At 53.4% G+C, this 20,407-nt stretch overlaps 1 protein-coding gene across 1 annotated transcript; it reads left to right on the top strand.

The window, feature by feature from the left end:
• Positions 1–208: 208 nt before the first annotated feature.
• Positions 209–18,760, top strand: LOC134966876 (chymotrypsin-like elastase family member 3B). The gene is made up of 8 exons (XM_063943914.1): positions 209–462; positions 535–620; positions 2,220–2,317; positions 3,743–3,877; positions 14,790–14,926; positions 15,004–15,146; positions 18,417–18,569; positions 18,656–18,760. Exons 1-8 carry the CDS (start codon positions 423–425, stop codon positions 18,671–18,673), a joined length of 810 nt encoding a protein of 269 aa, XP_063799984.1. The 5' UTR covers positions 209–422; the 3' UTR covers positions 18,674–18,760.
• The last annotated feature ends 1,647 nt before the right edge of the window (positions 18,761–20,407 follow it).

Raw genomic sequence — 20,407 nt, 5'->3', positions numbered from 1 at the left:
CCGGCTCTCCCCACAATACAGCAGGTGTGCCGGTTCTGATTCACGTTTGGTAGGCATGTATAGTGCTCCCGCTAGGCTGTGGGCAGGGGTCCTATGCGCAGAATAAGTCATTACAGCACTGGCTCAATAAAACCTATGAAAGGGATAGATGAGCAGGGCTCCATCTGTATGTGTATATGTATATAACATGTTGCGATAATAATGATCCTTATATATACCCGGTATGAACGTATGTAACATGACGTGCTAACAATGACCCCTCCTCGCCTCTCCAGGCCAGTTTGGCTGGCAGACAGGACAGGCCTTGGGCACGGAGCCTGGCATCACCTGTTCCCTGGTACCTGAGCCTCCTCTATTCCCAGCCCTCCCTGATAAAGGTGAGTATAAAGGCCGGCAGGTGAGAGACGCTGCTCTATGACACCATGCTGAAGCTGCTGATCACCTTCCTGCTGGCGGCCGGAGGTAAGTCAGTGCCCTGTACCGTTATACAGCGAGACGGGTTCCAGATCTAATGGTCACTGTTCTCCTCCGCAGCCTATGGGTGTGGGGTGCCCACCTACACCCCCAATAGCCGTGTAGTGAATGGGGAGAATGCCACGCCCCACAGCTGGCCCTGGCAGGTAAGTGTGTCCATATGTGAGGGGGGGGGGGGGGTATAGAGACATTATAGGATGGCATGTGACCAGAGCTGCTTATGCCAGGGGGGGACTGTGAGCTGTGCCAGGGCTACTTATTGTATATATGCATGGTACACTCTCCGGCCATTAAGTACCATAATAACGACTGCAATGCAACGTGCACCAACAGGGACGGATCTAGACTTTTCTTTAGGTTTACTGTTTAATCTTGACTCCTCCCTCTACAGTCCCAACTCCTCCCATCTGCAATCCTAACTCCTCCTCCTCCTCTCAATTCTGACTGAACTTTTTGAGTGAGACTGAGATAGAGCTTTGTGATTGTTCTATGTACATGTGACTGTGCTATGGGGTAATTGTATTTATTAGCCCTAGTACCCACACACCAGCAAGTGAGGGGCAAATGCTCTGTAACCCTTGCTCTCCTGGCTCCTCTGTGCTGCTGTGGTATAAGCTGCAGCACATCGTTCTGCCTCATGCTCTCCCCGGAGAGCTCTCTTCTGCTCAAAAGTGGGCGTGGCTATGACTGTGTTAGGGGGGGCGGTCGCCCCCTTCGCCGCCCGTCCTTCCCCTTCCCCCTAGATCCGGCCCTGTCCACCAACAGTTGCAGCCGCCCATGGGAAGCCGGATTGTGGTGACGTCGCCCCGTTGTGTAAATGTCGGTGCATGTACGATACATATGAAGTGACGGCGGCACACTATAGCTGCCAAGTGTCACCAAACGCTCACAGAGAATATAGAAGCCGTACAGTCACCGGCAGGCGCTACGGCGCTCTTACATAAATACCACGTTCTGTAGCGGATGATGTACAGATGTGTCGAAGGCGTCCTATCTTCACACTGGCAACGTGACCCGTACATGGTCATCTGTCATTCGTAACGTCAGAATAAGCCACATCCTCACCAGGCCAGACAGATGGAGCAGCCTTTATTGCTGCAATACATGGATATATAGCTACAATGTGCAGTAATTATGTAAGGTGATAACGTTTCCAGCGAACCAATAAAGCCCACTAATGTGCAAAACCATGTTACATATGTAACATGTACAGAGAGAGTTAGATTTGGGTGGGGGGTGTTCAAACTGAAATTTAAATTGCAGTGTTAAAATAAAGCAGCCGGTATTTACCCGGCACAGAAAAAAATAACCCACCCAAATCTAACTCTCTGCACATGTTACATCTGCCCCACCCTGCAGTACAGCACGGTGTTACCCAGGTCCCTCTGCATATGTTACATCTGTCCCCCCTGCAGTACAGCACGGTGTTACCCAGATCTCTCTGCATATGTTACATCTGTCCCCCCTGCAGTACAGCACGGTGTTACCCAGATCTCTCTGCATATGTTACATCTGCCCCACCTGCAGTGCACATGGTTCTGCCCATTAGTGTGCTTTTTTGATTTGCTAACAACCCTGAATAACCCCCTGTGTCCTGCTCGGTATTAGTGTAGAGACGACCTATTTATAAGTCTCTCTCTTTACACCTTCTCTGCATGTGAATGGTGACGCTGTACAGCGCTGCGTACTCCTGGTGGCACCTCACACGCAAATGCTGCTAATAATACTGATTTCCTTACCGGCAGATCTCCCTGCAGTATAAGAGTGGGGACACCTTTCACCATACGTGTGGCGGAAGCCTCATCACCCCCACCTGGGTCATGACAGCGGCACATTGCATCTCGTAAGTATCCCGCCTGCACCAAGCAGTGTAGTGATGACCACACCCGTCACCTCTGCTCTGTAAAGTGCTGGGCGATGACGTAGGGGAGATTACCCAGTATCCTCCACTTACAGAATGTATGTCAGGGGACATGTGTGACCCAGGCTGGGAAATCACCACGTGTGACAGTAGGTATGTCAGGGGACATGTGTGACCCAGACTGGGAAATCACCACGTGTGACAGTAGGTATGTCAGGGGGCATGTGTGACCCAGACTGGGAAAGCACCACGTGTGACAGTAGGATTTGTCAGGGGACATGTGTGACCCAGGCTGGGAAATCACCACGTGTGACAGTAGGTATGTCAGGGGACATGTGTGACAGTAGGTATGTCAGGGGGACATGTGTGACCCAGGCTTGGAAACCACCATGTGTGACAGTAGGTATGTCAGGGGGCATGTGTGACCCAGACTGGGAAAGCACCACGTGTGACAGTAGGATTTGTCAGGGGACATGTGTGACCCAGACTGGGAAATCACCTCGTGTGACAGTAGGTATGTCAGTGGGCATGTGGGATCCACAGGCTAGGAACTCACCTCGTGTGACAGTAGGTATATCAGGGGGCATGTGTGATCCACAGGCTGGGAAATCACCACGTGTGACAGTAGGTATGTCAGGGGACTTGTGTGACCCAGGCTGGGAAATCACCACTTGTGACAGTAGGTATGTCAGGGGGCATGTGTGATCCAGGCTGGGAAATCACCACGTGTGACAGTAGGTATGTCAGGGGACATGTGTGACCCAGGCTGGGAAATCACCACGTGTGACAGTAGGTATGTCAGGGGACATGTGTGACAGTAGGTATGTCAGGGGACATGTGTGACCCAGGCTGGGAAATCACCACGTGTGACAGTAGGTATGTCAGGGGACATGTGTGACAGTAGGTATGTCAGGGGACATGTGTGACCCAGGCTGGGAAATCACCACGTGTGACAGTAGGTATGCCAGGGGACATGTGTGACCCAGGCTGGGAAATCACCACGTGTGACAGTAGGTATGTTAGGGGACATGTGTGACAGTAGGTATGCCAGGGGACATGTGTGACCCAGGCTGGGAAATCACCACGTGTGACAGTAGGTATGTTAGGGGACATGTGTGACAGTAGGTATGTCAGGGGACATGTGTGACCCAGGCTGGGAAATCACCACGTGTGACAGTAGGTATGTCAGGGGACATGTGTGACAGTAGGTATGTCAGGGGGACATGTGTGACCCAGGCTTGGAAACCACCATGTGTGACAGTAGGTATGTCAGGGGACATGTGTGACCCAGGTTGGGAAATCACCACGTGTACCCACGCTGGGAAATCACCATGTGTGACAGTAGGTATGTCAGGGGAAAGTCCCGGGAGAATGTATGGGGGGTAATGTATATTGTGTCTCCTGCAGATCCAGCCGCACCTATCAGGTGGTGTTGGGGGAACACGACCGCAGCGCTGTGGAAGGGATCGAGCAGATTATACCGGTGAATAAAGCGGATATATTTGTGCATGAAGGATGGAAGAGCAGCTCTGTATCTAGCGGGTAAGTGCTGGTGCTCAGTGTACAGTAAGTATATGTCCATGCAGCGCAGTATGTATATGGCCACACAGTGCAGTATATAGCCACACAGTGCAGTATGTATATGGCCAGGCAGTGTAGTATGTGCAGTATATAGCCACACAGTGCATTATGTATATGGCCACACAGTGCAGTATGTACAGTATATAGCCACACAGCACAGTATGTATATGGCCAGGCAGTGTAGTATGTACAGTATATAGCCACACAGCGCAGTATGTATATGGTCACACAGCGCAGTATGTACAGTATATAGCCACACAGCACAGTATGTACAGTATATAGCCACACAGCACAGTATGTATATGGCCACACAATGCAGTATGTACAGTATATAGCCACAGTGTGCAGTATGTATATGGCCACGCAGGACAGGATGTATATGGCCACACAGTGTAATACGTACAGTATATAGCCACACAGCGCAGTATGTATATGGCCAGGCAGTGTAGTATGTACAGTATATAGCCACACAGCGCAGTATGTATATGGCCAGGCAGTACAGTATGTACTGTATATAGCCACACAGCGCAGTATGTATATGGCCAGGCAGTGTAGTATGTACAGTATATAGCCACACAGCGCAGTATGTATATGGCCAGGCAGTGTAGTGTGTACAGTATATAGCCACACAGCGCAGTATGTATATGTCCAGGCAGTGTAGTATGTACAGTATATAGCCACACAGCGCAGTATGTATATGTCCAGGCAGTGTAGTGTGTACAGTATATAGCCACACAGCACAGTATGTATATGGCCAGGCAGTGTAGTATGTACAGTATACAGTCACACAGCGCAGTATGTATATGGCCAGGCAGTGTAGTATGTACAGTATACAGTCACACAGCGCAGTATGTATATGGCCAGGCAGTGTAGTATGTACATTATACAGTCACACAGCGCAGTATGTATATGGCCAGGCAGTGTAGTATGTACAGTATACAGTCACACAGCGCAGTATGTATATGTCCAGGCAGTGTAGTGTGTACAGTATATAGCCACACAGCGCAGTATGTATATGGCCAGGCATTGTAGTATGTACAGTATATAGCCACACAGCGCAGTATGTATATGGCCAGGCAGTGTAGTATGTACAGTATACAGCCACACAGCGCAGTATGTATATGGCCAGGCAGTGTAGTATGTACAGTATATAGCCACACAGCGCAGTATGTATATGGCCAGGCAGTGTAGTATGTACAGTATACAGCCACACAGCGCAGTATGTATATGGCCAGGCAGTGTAGTATGTACAGTATATAGCCACACAGCGCAGTATGTATATGGCCAGACAGTGTAGTATGTACAGTATACAGCCACACAATGCAGTATGTATATGGCCAGGCAGTACAGTATGTACAGTATATAGCCACACAGCGCAGTATGTATATGGCCAGGCAGTGTAGTATGTACAGTATACAGTCACACAGCGCAGTATGTATATGGCCAGGCAGTGTAGTATGTACAGTATACAGCGACACAGCGCAGTATGTATATGGCCAGGCAGTGTAGTATGTACAGTATATAGCCACACAGCGCAGTATGTATATGGCCAGGCAGTGTAGTATGTACAGTATATAGCCACACAGCGCAGTATGTATATGGCCAGGCAGTGTAGTATGTACAGTATATAGCCACACAGCGCAGTATGTATATGGCCAGGCAGTGTAGTATGTACAGTATATAGCCACACAGCGCAGTATGTATATGGCCAGGCAGTGTAGTATGTACAGTATATAGCCACACAGCGCAGTATGTATATGGCCAGGCAGTGTAGTATGTACAGTATATAGCCACACAGCGCAGTATGTATATGGCCAGGCAGTGTAGTATGTACAGTATATAGCCACACAGCGCAGTATGTATATGGCCAGGCAGTGTAGTATGTACAGTATATAGCCACACAGCGCAGTATGTATATGGCCAGGCAGTGTAGTATGTACAGTATATAGCCACACAGCGCAGTATGTATATATATGGCCAGGCAGTGTAGTATGTACAGTATATAGCCACACAGCGCAGTATGTATATGGCCAGGCAGTGTAGTACGTACAGTATATAGCCACACAGCGCAGTATGTATATGGCCAGGCAGTGTAGTATGTACAGTATACAGCCACACAATGCAGTATGTATATGGCCTGGCAGTGTAGTATGTACAGTATATAGCCACACAGCGCAGTATGTATATGGCCAGGCAGTGTAGTATGTACAGTATACAGTCACACAGCGCAGTATGTATATGGCCAGGCAGTGTAGTGTGTACAGTATACAGTCACACAGCGCAGTATGTATATGGCCAGGCAGTGTAGTGTGTACAGTATATAGCCACACAGCGCAGTATGTATATGGCCAGGCAGTGTAGTATGTACAGTATATAGCCACACAGCGCAGTATGTATATGGCCAGGCAGTGTAGTATGTACAGTATACAGCCACACAATGCAGTATGTATATGGCCAGGCAGTGTAGTATGTACAGTATATAGCCACACAGCGCAGTATGTATATGGCCAGGCAGTGTAGTATGTACAGTATATATAGCCACACAGCGCAGTATGTATATGGCCAGGCAGTGTAGTATGTACAGTATACAGCCACACAATGCAGTATGTATATGGCCAGGCAGTGTAGTATGTACAGTATACAGTCACACAGCGCAGTATGTATATGGCCAGGCAGTGTAGTGTGTACAGTATACAGTCACACAGCGCAGTATGTATATGGCCAGGCAGTGTAGTATGTACAGTATATAGCCACACAGCGCAGTATGTATATGGCCAGGCAGTGTAGTATGTACAGTATATAGCCACACAGCGCAGTATGTATATGGCCAGGCAGTGTAGTATGTACAGTATACAGTCATACAGCGCAGTATGTATATGGTCACACAGTGCAGTATGTACAGTATATAGCCACACAGCGCAGTATGTAATAATACCACTGTATGGGATCCTTTCAACTTGCCGGCTGTCGGGATCCCGTCAAAACAGGACTATTCCCACTCGTGGGTGTCCACGACACCCACGTCTTCGGTACAGTCCCTGGGGTGGGTGGTGTATTGTCCCCTATACAGTCCCTGGGGAGTTGTTGGTAATATTGTCCCCTGTATAGTCCCTGGGTAGGTGGTGTATTGTCCCCTGTACAGTCCCTGGGGTGGGTGGTGTATTGTCCCCAGTACAGTCCCGGGGGTGGGTGGTGCATTGTCCCCTGTATAGTCCCTGGGTAGGTGGTGTATTGTCCCCTGTATAGTCCCTGGGTAGGTGGGTGGTGCATTGTCCCCTGTATAGTCCCTGGGTAGGTGGGTGGTGTATTGTCCCCTGTATAGTCCCTGGGTAGGTGGTGTATTGTCCCCTGTATAGTCCCTGGGTAGGTGGGTGGTGCATTGTCCCCTGTATAGTCCCTGGGTAGGTGGGTGGTGTATTGTCCCCTGTATAGTCCCTGGGTAGGTGGTGTATTGTCCCCTGTATAGTCCCTGGGTAGGTGGGTGGTGTATTGTCCCCTGTATAGTCCCTGGGTAGGTGGTGTATTGTCCCCTGTATAGTCCCTGGGTAGGTGGTGTATTGTCCCCTGTATAGTCCCTGGGTAGGTGGTGTATTGTCCCCTGTATAGTCCCTGGGGTGGGTGGTGTATTGTCCCCTGTATAGTCCCTGGGTAGGTGGTTTATTGTCCCCTGTATAGTCCCTGGGTAGGTGGGTGGTGTATTGTCCCCAGTACAGTCCCTGGGGTGGGTGGTGTATTGGGTTCCGGTATGAATGGTCGACCATGTTATGGTCGACAGTCATCAGGTCGACATTGACATGGTCGACATGGACACATGGTCGACACGTGAAAATGGTCGACACATGAAAGGTCAACATGAGTTTTTTTACTTTTTTTGGTGTCGTTTTTGCGTAAAGTGACTGGGAACCCCAATTAGTGCACCGCGTCTCCTCGCATGGATCGCTTCGCTCCCCATGCTTCGGGCATGGTGCCTTCGCTCCGCTACCGCTTCGCTCGGCACACTTTACCGTTCCAATCGTAGTCCATGTGGATCGTAAAGTATGGAAAAGTTCCCCAAAAGAAAAAAAAGTTAAAATAACTCATGTCGACCTTTTCATGTGTCGACCTTTCACATGTCGACCATTTTCATGTGTCGACCATGTGTCCATGTCGACCATGTCAATGTCGACCTAATGACTGTCGACCATAACATGGTCGACCATGTGAACGGATACCGGTGTATTGTCCCCGATACAGTCCCTGGGGAGTTGTTGGTAATATTGTCCCCAGTACAGTCCCTGGGGTGGGTGGTGTATTGTCCCGAGTACAGTCCCTGGGGTGGGTGGTGTATTGTCCCCAGTACAGTCCCTGGGGTGGGTGGTTTATTGTCCCCAGTACAGTCCCTGGGGTGGGTGGTGTATTGTCCCAGGTACAGTCCCTGGGGTGGGTGGTGTATTGTCCCCTGTATAGTCCCTGGGTAGGTGGGTGGTGCATTGTCCCCTGTATAGTCCCTGGGTAGGTGGGTGGTGTATTGTCCCCAGTACAGTCCCTGGGGTGGGTGGTGTATTGTCCCCAGTACAGTCCCGGAGGTGGGTGGTGTATTGTCCCCAGTACAGTCCCGGAGGTGGGTGGTGTATTGTCCCCAGTACAGTCCCTGGGGTGGGTGGTTTATTGTCCCCAGTACAGTCCCTGGGGTGGGTGGTGTATTGTCCCCAGTACAGTCCCTGGGGTGGGTGGTTTATTGTCCCCAGTACAGTCCCTGGGGTGGGTGGTTTATTGTCCCCAGTACAGTCCCTGGGGTGGGTGGTGTATTGTCCCCAGTACAGTCCCGGGGGTGGGTGGTGCATTGTCCCCTGTATAGTCCCTGGGTAGGTGGTGTATTGTCCCCTGTATAGTCCCTGGGTAGGTGGGTGGTGTATTGTCCCCAGTACAGTCCCTGGGTAGGTGGGTGGTGCATTGTCCCCTGTATAGTCCCTGGGTAGGTGGGTGGTGCATTGTCCCCTGTATAGTCCCTGGGTAGGTGGGTGGTGTATTGTCCCCTGTATAGTCCCTGGGTAGGTGGTGTATTGTCCCCTGTATAGTCCCTGGGTAGGTGGGTGGTGTATTGTCCCCTGTATAGTCCCTGGGTAGGTGGTGTATTGTCCCCTGTATAGTCCCTGGGTAGGTGGTGTATTGTCCCCTGTATAGTCCCTGGGTAGGTGGGTGGTGTATTGTCCCCAGTACAGTCCCTGGGTAGGTGGGTGGTGCATTGTCCCCTGTATAGTCCCTGGGTAGGTGGGTGGTGCATTGTCCCCTGTATAGTCCCTGGGTAGGTGGGTGGTGTATTGTCCCCTGTATAGTCCCTGGGTAGGTGGTGTATTGTCCCCTGTATAGTCCCTGGGTAGGTGGGTGGTGTATTGTCCCCTGTATAGTCCCTGGGTAGGTGGTGTATTGTCCCCTGTATAGTCCCTGGGTAGGTGGTGTATTGTCCCCTGTATAGTCCCTGGGTAGGTGGTGTATTGTCCCCTGTATAGTCCCTGGGGTGGGTGGTGTATTGTCCCCTGTATAGTCCCTGGGTAGGTGGTTTATTGTCCCCTGTATAGTCCCTGGGTAGGTGGGTGGTGTATTGTCCCCAGTACAGTCCCTGGGGTGGGTGGTGTATTGGGTTCCGGTATGAATGGTCGACCATGTTATGGTCGACAGTCATCAGGTCGACATTGACATGGTCGACATGGACACATGGTCGACACGTGAAAATGGTCGACACATGAAAGGTCAACATGAGTTTTTTTACTTTTTTTGGTGTCGTTTTTGCGTAAAGTGACTGGGAACCCCAATTAGTGCACCGCGTCTCCTCGCATGGATCGCTTCGCTCCCCATGCTTCGGGCATGGTGCCTTCGCTCCGCTACCGCTTCGCTCGGCACACTTTACCGTTCCAATCGTAGTCCATGTGGATCGTAAAGTATGGAAAAGTTCCCCAAAAGAAAAAAAAGTTAAAATAACTCATGTCGACCTTTTCATGTGTCGACCTTTCACATGTCGACCATTTTCATGTGTCGACCATGTGTCCATGTCGACCATGTCAATGTCGACCTAATGACTGTCGACCATAACATGGTCGACCATGTGAACGGATACCGGTGTATTGTCCCCGATACAGTCCCTGGGGAGTTGTTGGTAATATTGTCCCCAGTACAGTCCCTGGGGTGGGTGGTGTATTGTCCCGAGTACAGTCCCTGGGGTGGGTGGTGTATTGTCCCCAGTACAGTCCCTGGGGTGGGTGGTTTATTGTCCCCAGTACAGTCCCTGGGGTGGGTGGTGTATTGTCCCAGGTACAGTCCCTGGGGTGGGTGGTGTATTGTCCCAGGTACAGTCCCTGGGTAGGTGGGTGGTGCATTGTCCCCTGTATTGTCCCTGGGTAGGTAGGTGGTGTATTGTCCCCTGTATAGTCCCTGGGTAGGTGGGTGGTGCATTGTCCCCTGTATAGTCCCTGGGTAGGTGGGTGGTGTATTGTCCCCAGTACAGTCCCTGGGGTGGGTGGTGTATTGTCCCCAGTACAGTCCCGGAGGTGGGTGGTGTATTGTCCCCAGTACAGTCCCGGAGGTGGGTGGTGTATTGTCCCCTGTACAGTCCCGGAGGTGGGTGGTGTATTGTCCCCTGTATAGTCCCTGGGTAGGTGGGTGGTGTATTGTCCCCAGTACAGTCCCGGAGGTGGGTGGTGTATTGTCCCCTGTATAGTCCCTGGGTAGGTGGGTGGTGTATTGTCCCCAGTACAGTCCCTGGGGTGGGTGGTGTATTGGGTTCCGGTATGAATGGTCGACCATGTTATGGTCGACAGTCATTAGGTCGACATTGACATGGTCGACATGGACACATGGTCGACACGTGAAAATGGTCGACAGATGAAAGGTCAACATGAGTTTTTTTTACTTTTTTTGGTGTCGTTTTTGCGTAAAGTGACTGGGAACCCCAATTAGTGCACCGCGTCTCCTCGCATGGATCGCTTCGCTCGCCATGCTTCGGGCATGGTGCCTTCACTCCGCTACCACTTCGCTCGGCACACTTTGCCGTTCCAATCGTAGTCCATGTGGATCGTAAAGTATGGAAAAGTTCCCCCCAAAAAAAAAAAAAAGTTAAACTCATGTCGACCTTTTCATGTGTCGACCTTTCACGTGTCGACCATTTTCATGTGTCCATGTCGACCATGTCAATGTCGACCATGTCAATCTTGACCAATAGTGGTCGACCTAATGACTGTCGACCATAACATGGTCGACCATAACATGGTCGACCATGTCAACGGATACCGGTGTATTGTCCCCGATACAGTCCCTGGGGAGTTGTTGGTAATATTGTCCCCTGTACAGTTCCTGGGGTGGGTGGTGTATTGTCCCCAGTACAGTCCCTGGGGTGGGTGGTGTATTGTCCCAGGTACAGTCCCTGGGGTGGGTGGTGTATTGTCCCCTGTATAGTCCCTGGGTAGGTGGGTGGTGTATTGTCCCCAGTACAGTCCCGGGGGTGGGTGGTGTATTGTCCCCTGTATAGTCCCTGGGTAGGTGGGTGGTGCATTGTCCCCTGTATAGTCCCTGGGTAGGTGGTGCATTGTCCCCTGTATAGTCCCTGGGTAGGTGGTGCATTGTCCCCTGTATAGTCCCTGGGTAGGTGGTTTATTGTCCCCTGTATAGTCCCTGGGTAGGTGAGTGGTGTATTGTCCCCAGTACAGTCCCTGGGAAGGTGGGGTTTGTTGTCCCTGTGGAAGGTGGGGGGTGTAGTAGTCCCTGGGGAGGTGGTGGGAGTATTGTCCCCTGTACAGTCCCTGGGAAGGTGGGGTTTGTTGTCCCTGTGGAAGGTGGGGGGTGTAGTAGTCCCTGGGGAGGTGGTGGGAGTATTGTCCCCTGTACAGTCCCTGGGAAGGTGGGGTTTGTTGTCCCTGTGGAAGGTGGGGGGTGTAGTAGTCCCTGGGTAGGTGGGTGGTGCATTGTCCCCTGTATAGTCCCTGGGTAGGTGGGTGGTGTATTGTCCCCTGTATAGTCCCTGGGTAGGTGGGTGGTGTATTGTCCCCTGTATAGTCCCTGGGTAGGTGGGTGGTGTATTGTCCCCTGTATAGTCCCTGGGTAGGTGAGTGGTGTATTGTCCCCAGTACAGTCCCTGGGGTGGGTGGTGTATTGTCCCCTGTACAGTCCTTGGGAAGGTGGGGTTTGTTGTCCCTGTGGAAGGTGGGGGGTGTAGTAGTCCCTGGGGAGGTGGTGGGAGTATTGTCCCCTGTACAGTCCCTGGGGAAATGGTTGTAAATTGCACACCCTCCAGTAATGAAAGGTGCTATGCTGCTGAGAATAAAGTAGTACACACAGACAGAAGGGGGTGCAGATGCACTAAACGATCATTACAGTATAATATAGTAAATCATAAGAGGTTGTTAGTATATCGTTGGCCAATGATATCGGCCTGCCCACCAATCGTCCAGGTCACCTCTTGTCGGGCCGGTTCCTAACACTATGGGGGTTTCCTGCGTTCCGGATGTTAGCCCCATAGTGTTAGGAACCTGCCCGACAAGAGGTGACCTGGACGATTGGTGGGCAGGCCGATATCATTGGCCAACGATATACTAACAACCTCTTATGATTTACTATATTATACTGTAATGATCGTTTAGTGCATCTGCACCCCCTTCTGTCTGTGTGTACAGTCCCTGGAGAGGTGGGGGTGTAATATCCCCTGTGCAGTCCCTAGAGAGGTGGGGGTGTAATAGTCCCTGGGGAGGTGGGTGGTGTATTGTCCCCTGTACAGTCCCTGGGGAGGTGGGGGGTGTAGTAGTCCCTGGGGAGCTGGGCCTTTTTGTCCCCTGGGGAGGTGGGGGGTGTAGTAGTTCTTGGGGAGGTGGGGGTGTAATAGTCCCTGGGGAGGTGGGGGGTGTATTGTCCCCTGTGCAGTCCCTGGGGTGGGGGGTGTAATAGTCCCTGGGGATGTGGGCGTTTGTTGTCCCCTGTGGAGTCCCTGGGGAGGTGGGGGGTGTAGTAGTCCCTGGGGAGGTGGGGGGTGTAGTAGTTCTTGGGGAGGTGGGGGTGTAATAGTCCCTGGGGAGGTGGGGGGTGTAGTAGTTCCTGGGGAGGTGGGGGTGTATTGTCCCCTGTGCAGTCCCTGGGGAGGTGAGGGGTGTATTGTCCCCTGTGCAGTCCCTGGGGTGGGGGGTGTAATAGTCCCTGGGGAGGTGGGCATTTGTTGTCCCCTGTGGAGTCCCTGATCAGGTGGGGGGTGTAGTAGTTCCTGGGGAGGTGGGGGTGTATTGTCCCGTGTGCAGTCCCTGGGGAGGTGGTGGGTGTAGCAGTCCCTGGGAATGTGTGGGGTGTAATAGTCCCTGGGAATGTGTGGGGTGTAGTATCCCCTGGGGAGGTGGGGGGGTGTAATAGTCCCTGGGTAGGTGGGGGGTGTACTGTCCCCTGTGCAGTCCCTGGGGTGGGGGGTGTAATAGTCCCTGGGGAGGTGGGCGTTTGTTGTACCCTGTGGAGTCCCTGGGAATGTGTGGGGTGTAGTATCCCCTGGGGAGGTGGGGGGTGTAATAGTCCCTGGGAATGTGGGGGGTGTAGTATCCCCTGGGGAGGTGGGGGGTGTAGTAGCCCCTTGGGAGGTTGGGGGGTGTTGTCCCCTGTGCAGTCCCTGGAGAGGTGGGGGGTGTAATAGTCCCTGGGGAGGTGGGGGGTGTACTGTCCCCTGTGCAGTCCCTGGGGAGGTGGGTGTAGCAGTTCCTGGGAATGTGTGGGGTGTAGTATCCCCTGGGGAGGTGGGGGGTGTAATAGTCCCTGGGGACGTGGGGGGTGTAATAGTCCCTGGGAATGTGTGGGGTGTAGTATCCCCTGGGGAGGTGGGGGGTGTAATAGTCCCTGGGGAGGTGGGGGGTGTAGAAGCCCCTTGGGAGGTTGGGGGGGTGTAATAATCCCTGGAGAGATGGGGGTGTTGTCCCCTGTGCAGTCCCTGGGGAGGTAGGGGTGTACTGTCCCCTGTGCAGTCCCTGGGGAGGTGGGGGTGTATTGTCCCCTGTGCAGTCCCTGGGAATGTGGGGGGTGTAGTATCCCCTGGGGAGGTGGGGGGTGTAATAGTCCCTGGGGAGGTGGGTGTAGCAGTCCCTGGGAATGTGGGGGGTGTAGTATCCCCTGGGGAGGTGGGGGGGGGGGGGGTGTATTGTCCCCTGTGCAGTCCCTGGGGTGGGGGGTGTAATAGTCCCTGGGGAGGTGGGCGTTTGTTGTCCCCTGTGGAGTCCCTGGGGAGGTGGGGGGTGTAGTATCCCCTGGGGAGGTGGGGGGTGTAGTAGTTCCTGGGGAGGTGGGGGTGTATTGTCCCCTGTGCAGTCCCTGGGGAGGTGGGTGTAGCAGTTCCTGGGAATGTGGGGGGTGTAGTATGATTATCCCCTGGGGAGGTGGGGGGTGTAGCAGTCCCTGGGTAGGTGGGGGGGTGTAGCAGTCCCTGGGTAGGTGGGGGGTGTAGCAGTCCCTGGGTAGGTGAGGGGTGTAATAGTCCCTGGGGAGGTGGGGGGTGTAATAGTCCCTGGGGAGGTGGGGGGTGTAGCAGTTCCTGGGGAGGTGGGGGGTGTAGCAGTCCCTGGGTAGGTGGGGGGTGTAGCAGTCCCTGGGTAGGGGGGGGGGGGGGTGTAGCAGTCCCTGGAGAGGTGGGGGGTGTAATAGTCCCTGGGGAGGTGGGGAGTGTATTGTCCCCTGTGCAGTCCCTGGGGAGGTGGGGGTGTTGTCCCCTGTGCAGTACCTGGGGAGGTGGGGGTGTAGAAGCCCCTTGGGAGGTTGGGGGGTGTAACAATCCCTGGAGAGGTGGGGGTGTTGTCCCCTGTGCAGTCCCTGGGTAGGTGGGGGTGTACTGTCCCCTGTAGGTCCCTCTCTGTGACAGCCGTGTCCTGGTCTCTTCTCTCTCCAGGAATGATATCGCTCTCATCAAGCTGTCCCACGTTGCGTTACTCAATGATGAGGTGAAGACGGGCTGCTTGCCCCCGGCACAGGAGATTCTCCCCAATAACTACCCCTGCTTCATCAGCGGCTGGGGGCGTCTGACCAGTATGTGTGCAGTAGTAGTAGAGACCGTTACGGTACAGGTGGACATGTTGTGTTACATTGTGGCTTTGTCTCTGTAGCTGGTGGAGTCCTCCCCGATGTTCTGCAGCAGGCCCTCCTGCCAGTGGTGGACCATCAGACCTGCAGCCAGAGGGACTGGTGGGGCAGCACGGTGAAGACCTCCATGGTCTGTGCCGGGGGGGATGTCCAGGCTGGTTGCAATGTAAGTACAAAGCCTGGGCGTGCTCCGTCTGTAGGCCGTGTTCCAGATATGTGGCCGGACATGAAGCCACCAAGTCCAGCTGCTTACTACTGATCACCTGCGTCCTGATCTGGGCCCTCAGGAGCCACATTTATCTGACTGCAATACTTCCCTGTCCTGCCTACTGGAGTCTCTACACAGGGGCCCCAGTGTGCAGAGCTCCAGAAAAGGGCCACATGTCACTGGGGAAGACCCCGATCTCTAGCTGATTCCAGTGCTAAACCATTAACACCCCTAAAATGTGGGGTCATTTACTATTCAGGGGGCCCCTGTCCTGTCACAGAGCAGAGATCTAATTATGAGTCCCGAAAGCGATCAGAGGACAAATTACTGCCAGCACCCCTCCCCCCCCCCCATTACTGCCAACATGCCCCCTCCCAGTGCACTGCTCCCACTGCTACCCCCCCCCCAACCTGTACATTACTGCCAACATGCCCCCTGCCAGTGCACTGCTCCCGCTGCCACCCCCCCAACCTGTACATTACTGCCAACATGCCCCCTCCCAGTGCACTGCTCCCACTGCTACCCCCCCCCAACCTGTACATTACTGCCAACATGCCCCCTGCCAGTGCACTGCTCCCGCTGCCACCCCCCCAACCTGTACATTACTGCCAACATGCCCCCTCCCAGTGCACTGCTCCTGCTGCCACCCCTACAACCTGTACATTGCTGTCAACATGCCCCCTCCCAGTGCACTGCTTCAGCTGCCACCCCCCCAACCTGTACATTACTGCCAACATGCCCCCTCCCAGTGCACTGCTCCCACTGCCACCCCCCCAACCTGTACATTACTGCCAACATGCCCCCTCCCAGTGCACTGCTCCCACTGCCGCCACCCCAACCTGTACATTACTGCCAACATGCCCCCTCCCAGTGCACTGCTCCCACTGCCACCCCCCCCAACCTGTACATTACTGCCAACATGCCCCCTCCCAGTGCACTGCTCCCACTGCCACCCCCCCAACCTGTACATTACTGCCAACATGACCCCTCCCAGTGCACTGCTTCCACTGCTGCTACCCCAACCTGTACATTACTGCCAACATGCCTGTGGCCGGAGAGACTAGCCAGCCACACGTGTAATGGCGTCTGCGGCACTGAAGGGGTTAACCCTCGTGCCCGGCGCCATGTTACGGACTGTTTAAAAGTTTGTTTAATGATGTGTTTTACTTTTAACATGTCATATGTAGTGCTCTGTGCACCATTGCAGGAAGGCATGTTTAACTGTATCTATTTTATATTCAAGACAGGCTTGGTGTATATTTAAAGGAAAAATGCAGTTACTATAGCTGTCTGAATAAGCAACTCTTATCCTCTGGAAATAGGAAGTGGCATGCTAATGGCCCTGTTCTATCAGAGAGGTGTGAAGGACAATACCTTTTGATGTGTAAGTTCCTTAGAGAGAGATACTAATCACTGGGTTTATGGGCTTGGAACTTGTTTCATGTAGGCGATTTGATATACGATCCCTAAATGGAAGATAAAGGAAGGAAGACCGTTTGTTTGTATTGTAGCCATTCCTGTTGTAATCTTAAACACTGGGATTGCCTGGAGATGGGAATGACCAGAAACATCTGTATTTTGAAGATATGTGATAAATTTATCAATAGTGAATGTTAATCTGATACCAAACGTTGTCTGGGTGACAGGAAGGAGGATATTGTTTTATTGCACTTATATCCTTGTAAAATGTAATTTATTGGTATTTTGTAAAATAACCTGATTGGTTGGAGAAGACAGGGAGGGCTTACCCCCCTGTGGTACTGTGTGGAAAACTGACATAAAAAGGAGACCTGCGTGCCTCCAGAGTTGTAGTTGTACCATCTTCATTCTGCTGAAACATCTGATTGTATGCTGTTGCCCCTAGCAATAGGGAAGGGTTCTCTTTAGAACTATTGAGCAAATAAACATCTTTGCCTCAAGAAGACTGCTTCATCTTGTGACCAACAGGGTTAGGCCAAACCTAGCCCCATCCTCCGGCTGTCCAGGGAAGTACCTAGCGTCTCCAAGCTCCGCCTTCCGCCAGCTACCGGTAGAGGCCTAGCAAGTGGCTAGTGGGGATTCGTCAGCACCACACAGCTGTGGTAAGGCAGTGCGTCGGCACATACAGAGCAGAACCGTGGTTACAAACGCCACGGCAGGTTAGGAGTTTGGTGGTGGCAGCAAGAACCCGCCCACAACGCAGTGGGTGGAGTCAGTAACAGGCGGTTACTGACGGTAAGCGGGAATCCCCTATGTGGTCAGGCCTCGTGCGGCTTGACCTTCCAATCTGTGCGCAGTCGACGGGACGCGGCAAGCGGCGAGTGCTTCCGTACGGTACCGTCCTGTCACAGAAATTTGGCCGGAGAGACTAGCCAGCCACAATGCTCCCTCCCAGTGCACTGCTCCCACTGCCGCCACCCCAACCTGTACATTACTGCCAACATGCCCCCTCCCAGTGCACTGCTCCCACTGCCACCCCCCCAAACTGTACATTACTGCCAACATGCCCCCTCCCAGTGCACTGCTCCCACTGCCACCCCCCAACCTGTACATTACTGCCAACATGACCCCTCCCAGTGCACTGCTTCCACTGCTGCCACCCCAACCTGTACATTACTGCCAACATGCCCCCTCCCAGTGCACTGCTCCCACTGCCGCCACCCCAATCTGTACATTACTGCCAACATGCCCCCTCCCAGTGCACTGCTCCCACTGCCGCCACCCCAACCTGTACATTACTGCCAACATGACCCCTCCCAGTGCACTGCTCCCACTGCCACCCCCCAACCTGTACATTACTGCCAACATGCCCCCTCCCAGTGCACTGCTCCCACTGCCACCCCCCCAACCTGTACATTACTGCCAACATGACCCCTCCCAGTGCACTGCTTCCACTGCTGCCACCCCAACCTGTACATTACTGCCAACATGCCCCCTCCCAGTGCACTGCTCCCACTGCCGCCACCCCAATCTGTACATTACTGCCAACATGCCCCCTCCCAGTGCACTGCTCCCACTGCCGCCACCCCAACCTGTACATTACTGCCAACATGCCCCCTCCCAGTGCACTGCTCCCACTGCCGCCCCCCCAACCTGTACATTACTGCCAACATGCCCCCTCCCAGCGCACTGACACCATCGCATAGCATGCCCCTGCCACATTGCTGCCACCTGCAGCCTCCCCCCCACCCAACCATGGCTGCTCCCCCTCCTCACACCACCGCACCCTGACACATTGTCTGTTTCCAGGGGGACTCCGGCGGACCTCTGAACTGCCAGGGCAGTGACGGCAGGTGGTATGTCCATGGCATTGCCAGCTTCGTGTCATCTCTTGGGTGCAATGCTCTGAAGAAGCCGACAGTATTCACCCGCGTGTCTGCGTTCAATGACTGGGTGACCAATGTGAGTATTGCGCAGCTGGGAGTATCAGTGTGTCAGTATTGCTGCTCTGGGTATATATATAATCTTCCCATCTAATTTCTTTCCAGATCATCAACAACAACTGAATTCCACAAGGAGGCGCTGTGGGCAGAAGCCGCACAACATACTCTAATACTCACTAATCCTTCCTAATAAAATGTGTTTGTGGAGAACATGTGAGTACTGATGTGTCGTCGTGTCGGTGTTCAGTGTCGATGAATACGTTTCCAAACTCACTTTAAACCTTTTTATGGTAAATAAAAATCAGTGTATAAAAGTAGCGGTCACACATGAAGCATGGCGGACATTGGGCAGTGTCACCCTGAGAGTCACCTCCCCGCTGCAGGTGCCACAGCTTCTGCACCGCGTCCGATAATTATGGGTGGGAGCTCAGCAGACGGAAGTCCTGGCCCAAAGTGAGTACAGCCAGCGATATAACGTCCTGCAGTAGGCTCTACTGCTGGCCCTGACCCACCTACAGTACTCCCACCACACACCAAGGAGAATACCCATAGCTCTACTGCTGGCCCTGACCCACCTACAGTACTCCCACCACACACCAGGGAGATACCCATAGCTCTACTGCTGGCCCTGACCCACCTACAGTACTCCGACCACACACCAGGGAGATACCCATAGCTCTACTACTGACCCTGACCCACCTACAGTACTCCCACCGCACACCAGGGAGATACCCATAGCTCTACTACTGACTCTGACTCACCTACAGTACCCCCACCACACACCAAGGAGAATACCCATAGCTCTACTGCTGGCCCTGACCCACCTACAGTACCCCCACCGCACACCAGCGAGATACCCATAGCTCTACTACTGACCCACCTACAGTACTCCCACCGCACACCGGGGAGATACCCATAGCTCTACTGCTGGCCCTGACCCACCTACAGTACTCCCACCACACACCGGGGAGATACCCATAGCTCTACTGCTGGCCCTGGCCCACCTACAGTACTCCCACCACACACCGGGGAGATACCCATAGCTCTACTGCTGGCCCTGACCCACCTACAGTACTCCCACCGCACACCAGCGAGATACCCATAGCTCTATTGCTGGCCCTGACTCACCTACAGTACTCCCACCACACACCAGGGAGATACCCATTGCTCTACTAATTGACCCGACCCACCTACAGTACTCCCACCGCACACCAGGGAGATACCCAAAGCTCTACTACTGGCCCTGACTCACCTACAGTACTCCCACTGCACACCAGGGAGATACCCATAGCTCTACTACTGACTCTGACTCACCTACAGTACCCCCACCACACACCAAGGAAAATACCCATAGCTCTACTGCTGGCCCTGACCCACCTACAGTACCCCCACCGCACACCAGCGAGATACCCATAGCTCTACTACTGACCCTGACCCACCTACAGTACTCCCACCGCACACCGGGGAGATACCCATAGCTCTACTGCTGGCCCTGACCCACCTACAGTACTCCCACCACACACCGGGGAGATACCCATAGCTCTACTGCTGGCCCTGACCCACCTACAGTACTCCCACCACACACCGGGGAGATACCCATAGCTCTACTGCTGGCCCTGACCCACCTACAGTACTCCCACCGCACACCGGGGAGATACCCATAGCTCTACTGCTGGCCCTGACCCACCTACAGTACCCCCACCGCACACCAGGGAGAATACCCATAGCTCTACTGCTGGCCCTGACCCACCTACAGTACTCCCACCGCACACCAGGGAGATACCCATAGCTCTACTACTGACCCTGACTCACCTACAGTACTCCCACCGCACACCAGCGAGATACCCATAGCTCTAC

The sequence above is a fragment of the Pseudophryne corroboree genome, chromosome 10 (assembly GCF_028390025.1).
Source record: "Pseudophryne corroboree isolate aPseCor3 chromosome 10, aPseCor3.hap2, whole genome shotgun sequence".
NCBI lineage: Eukaryota > Metazoa > Chordata > Amphibia > Anura > Myobatrachidae > Pseudophryne > Pseudophryne corroboree.
The sequence above is the reverse complement of the archived record's forward strand: the minus strand, read 5'-3'. Positions and strand labels throughout refer to the sequence as shown.